This window comes from Sturnus vulgaris, chromosome W (assembly GCF_052056855.1).
Source record: "Sturnus vulgaris isolate bStuVul1 chromosome W, bStuVul1.hap1, whole genome shotgun sequence".
NCBI lineage: Eukaryota > Metazoa > Chordata > Aves > Passeriformes > Sturnidae > Sturnus > Sturnus vulgaris.
Genome location: NC_142282.1, coordinates 40,511,731 through 40,515,863, shown reverse-complemented (window position 1 = coordinate 40,515,863; position 4,133 = coordinate 40,511,731). Strand labels below are relative to the sequence as shown.

The 4,133-nt window shown below is 44.4% G+C and overlaps 1 protein-coding gene across 1 annotated transcript; it reads right to left on the bottom strand.

Annotated features, from left to right (window-relative positions):
• LOC148220187 (uncharacterized) lies at positions 1-1,862 on the bottom strand. Its single transcript, XM_088155794.1, has 3 exons — positions 1,138-1,862; positions 925-1,086; positions 1-14 (listed from the first exon to the last, which is right to left on the bottom strand). Exons 1-3 carry the CDS (start codon positions 1,760-1,762, stop codon positions 1-3), a joined length of 801 nt encoding a protein of 266 aa, XP_088011920.1. The 5' UTR covers positions 1,763-1,862.
• Between the last annotated feature and the right edge of the window lie 2,271 nt (positions 1,863-4,133).

The window sequence follows — 4,133 nt, the reverse complement described above, 5'->3', positions numbered from 1 at the left end:
TCACTGCCCAGAACCTGTGGAGGGGGGAAGGGGGGTGGGCTAGGCTGTACAGTAGGGGAGTTTGGTACAATAGACTTGGGACAATGCCAATTCAAAACTATTTTTATCAGCCAGTCAAGTGGTAAGCCATTGTTGGGGGTTGAATGCTTCGCTTTTCTTTCTGTGGAATTTCTCCCATTGTTATGCTAAGTAATTGTGGCTACACCTTAAAACGACAGATAATGTTCTCTCGTAGGGGGGTGGCTGGAGGGGGAGGGGGGGGAACCGGAAAAGGAAAGGTGGGATAGGGGGGTCTGGAGCTGGGCTGGCTCTCTCGCTTGGCTCCTGGAGTGGGAAGACAACCTGGGCTCTGCTCTGGCATCTTCCCCTGCCATCCCAGCGCTGAGATCCACGCTCCCTGCCTTTGGACATCGCTCTGCTGCTCTCCCAGCTCACCCTACTACCTCCGGACACTCTGCTGAGCACCACGACCGACACCGTGAGGGGGGAGTAATTTTCCCCATCCCGTCTCACCCCTGGGCCGCGGCCGCCATCACCCAGCCCTCTTCAACTGCGCGGGACCTGCCCTGCCCCCACAGCACCGGTAACAGCACAGGGAGACGGCCTGCGGCCAGAAGGGACTGGAGCGGAGCTAGACTGTTTCTGTTGCCAATTTTTATAGCTGTTGTTGTTTTTTTCTGCTTTGTTAAATACCAGTAAAGAACTGTTATTCTCATCCCCATATCTCCTGCCTGAAGGTGTCTGAATTGGACCTAAAATAATTAAAAGGGAGGGGGGTTGCACTCTGCATCGCAGAAAAGGGGCTCCTGCCTTTCCTTAGACCATACCTGTCTTTCAAACCAAGACAGCCATCCATCACATCTTTAGGAATTTCTTTCTTTTCCCCTAACGACCACCAATACTGGCGGCTAAAGACCTGTTTACCCTTTTCTGGTTTATCGTTAGGAGAAGCAATGTGTCTAACACCCTTTGTTTTCTCTAATTTTTCCTCTGAGACATTTATAGGTCCATATTTCCTGCTATAATTCAGTAGCTCTTCTGCAACTTCACTCCATGTCCAAATTTTACGGCTACTGGCAGGAGAACCTGGGGGCTGTTGAGAAGTAGTTACATAGGGAGAGAAAGAGTCAGTGGAACCAGATCGGTCGCCCGAGTTCCCAAGGACTCTATCTAGTCTATCTACAGGTGTCACAGCTGTGACAGTTTTTTGAAGAAGAATTGCTGTAGATTTAAGTGATTCTGGGAGACCACAAATTAAAGGGGTCATGATTTCAGGCATTACAGGCAATTGCATAGGTGATTCATAGCTAGTATTTAACTTTCTTTCATGTATCATTTGCAAGCAGGCAGCTTTGTGAATGTTTTCCAAAAGTTGGTTGGGGGTACCAACTAAAGTGACAGGGTCTCCCCTTTCCAAGGGGTTAAGCCCCTCGGCCCAATAAGCTGTGCACTGGGTTAGGGACCATGGGTAAAATCTGTCTCCCGTTTTTAAGAAAACCCCATGTCCCCAATACCCTCCCGCTTCCTTTTCTGTTAATTTAATCTGGTCTTCCCCAGTAAGAGACACTCGAAATACGTATTCTGTCTCAGACTCATGGGGGAGTCGCCTGTACTCTTTTTTCCACTTAGCCAATTCAGTTGCAGTGTACGGGATTTCTTTAGTAGTTATGTGTGGGTCATAATCCTCATCATTGATATAATTGTATTCTGTTTTAATCACATGTCTCAATCTAGGGCAGCAGTGTTTCCCATAATCTTTCATCAAAGTTAGCTCTTTTTGAGGATATATTTGATTAATGTGAAGAGTTTCCTTCTCCTGTGTTTCTTTTGGTGAGTCAATATGCTTTGAATTTTTGGCACGATCTTCTCTTAGAGCAGTTCGTAGCAAATGGTTCTCATTCCTTTCTTCATCTAATTGTTTTTGCAAAATTTGAACTAGGTTTTGTAGACAGTCTATAATTGTGCTTTCCTCACTTCCTCAGCTAAAGCGAGTTTCTATAGGTACTGTAAGACAAGCTCCCAAAACTGAGCAGAGTATAGTTTTATTTTTGCCTAGTTTTAATTTTGTTTCATGTTGCAAAGAACATATTCCATCAATCACATTTTCTAAATTAAACCAGTTATTGTTAGCCCATTCCTCCCCTCCTTGGGAAGGTCTGGCATTATATTTAGCTAGTAGAGCATAAAATGCAGTTTTATTTGTTGCACTGGGATTTTCAGTCATTTTATGAAGGGATAAGTGAAAACCACTACAGGGAGGTCTATTACTTAAGTTACACACACACACAACTTTCGCTGTGTGCCCCCCTTCGCTTCCCTGTGTGGGCGAAGAGACCAAAGCTGCTTGGGAAGCACTCCTTCAGTACAAATCTCGGGTTGTCTCTTCGCTACACCAAGTAGTCAAAATTCACACAAACAAAACACAAAAAACAACACAGTCACGCCTTTTGCACCAAGAGATCTTTTGTGAAATTCTGAAGACAGAGCCCTCAAACGAGTGTGGAGATGCTTTACACCTAGGCGTGTGCAATTTGCAGGAAATCTGAAATTGCCCCCCTTGCTCACCCCTTTTGAGGTGGCCCTCTAGGTGTGGCTGAGGCAATACGTCCTTCCCCTACTACAGACTACACACAAGCTTGCAACCCCCTCTGTCTGTCAGAAATCCTGTCCATGACACCAATTTAATGTCACGATCTGCCAACACAGGTGGGGGTTGTGATGGTTCGTTTGATCTCAGGGGTGAAAAAGACACAGCAGGAGACAAACATCAGTTTACTCACAGCAATGCATTTTTATTGAATGCCAACAACTCATTTGCGATAGAGGGAGAGATATAGAAAACAAAGTAAAGAAAGAGAGAGAGAAAGAGGGGGTGGGGGAATAGCTACCAACAGATGAGACGGACGTCCTCGTGGTCCTCTGCCAATAGACAGGTCTTCATCCATGGGGAGATCTCAAAGGCTTCTCCAGAGAGTCACTTTTTTATAGTCCTTTTCCAAAGCGAGTGGCTTCTGGCCAAGAGGTGGGGAGATTTATGGACTATTGTGAGGGATCCGAGAGGCCGGCGTAGACGTGCAGAACATGCAGTTTCCAGTTAGTACCATGACAGCACAGTTCTGTAACACACCTGCAAACAGTCACTTGGCAAGCATCCACCTCAACCAGGCCAGAAAACTCTTGTCCAAAGCCTATCAGGGTGGGTGTCCTTGGGGTCTTCTTGTGATGGTCATGAGGCAAAAATGAGGGAAACTCCAGACTGTCTCTTAAAACTTTCTACTGCCAGACACCTGGGCAAAGGCAGACACTTGTCTAAGCTCTCCCCTCTCTTTCCTAACAAGGTTGTTGTGAGGTGAGGGTCGATCTCTTTTCCCAGGCAACAAGTGACAGGACTAGGAAATGGCATGAAGTTGCTTCAGGGGAGGTTTAGACTGGGTATTAGAAAAATTTCTTCACTGGAAGGGTGTTCAGGAATTGGAATAAGATGCTCAGAGAAGTGCTTGAATTTCCATCCCTGGGAGCATTAAAAAAATGTGTGGCTGTGGGACTTGGGGACATGGCTTAGTGGTGAACACTGCAGTGCTGGGTTAACAGCTGTACTCAATGATCTTATAGGTCTCTTCTAACTTTAACAATTCTATGAGTCTATGATGCTGTAAAGATTGCTGCTTCCTTTAGCTTTTCTATGTGAGCTCCTGAAGAATAAGACATTTGCTACCATCATGGTCAACAACACATACATTTAAAATTTGACTTATGAAGGATTTAGATATTTATTTTGTATAACAAAACAGTTGGTAAGTAGCATCTGAATTAGAGATCAAAGTTGTGAAAATCTGTAAGATGTTGCAGGCTCCAGAACAGCCAATGTGTGCAATATCATGGAACATGTCTGAAGTGTTCATTCAATGGTTATCAACAATGCACAAAAAGCATTTAAATCTTCATCTTTAAACATTTTTATACTGGCAATTGTGTTAATGATGTTAGCTTGGCTCCTTTTTTCCACTCTTTTTTTTTTTTTTGGAGTTGGAAGAGATTAAAATGAAAAATCTGGTGATGTAAGATTATGGTCTATATTGGGACCAGTACCCTTTAATATCTTCATCATTGACAATGAAATCAAGTGCACCCTC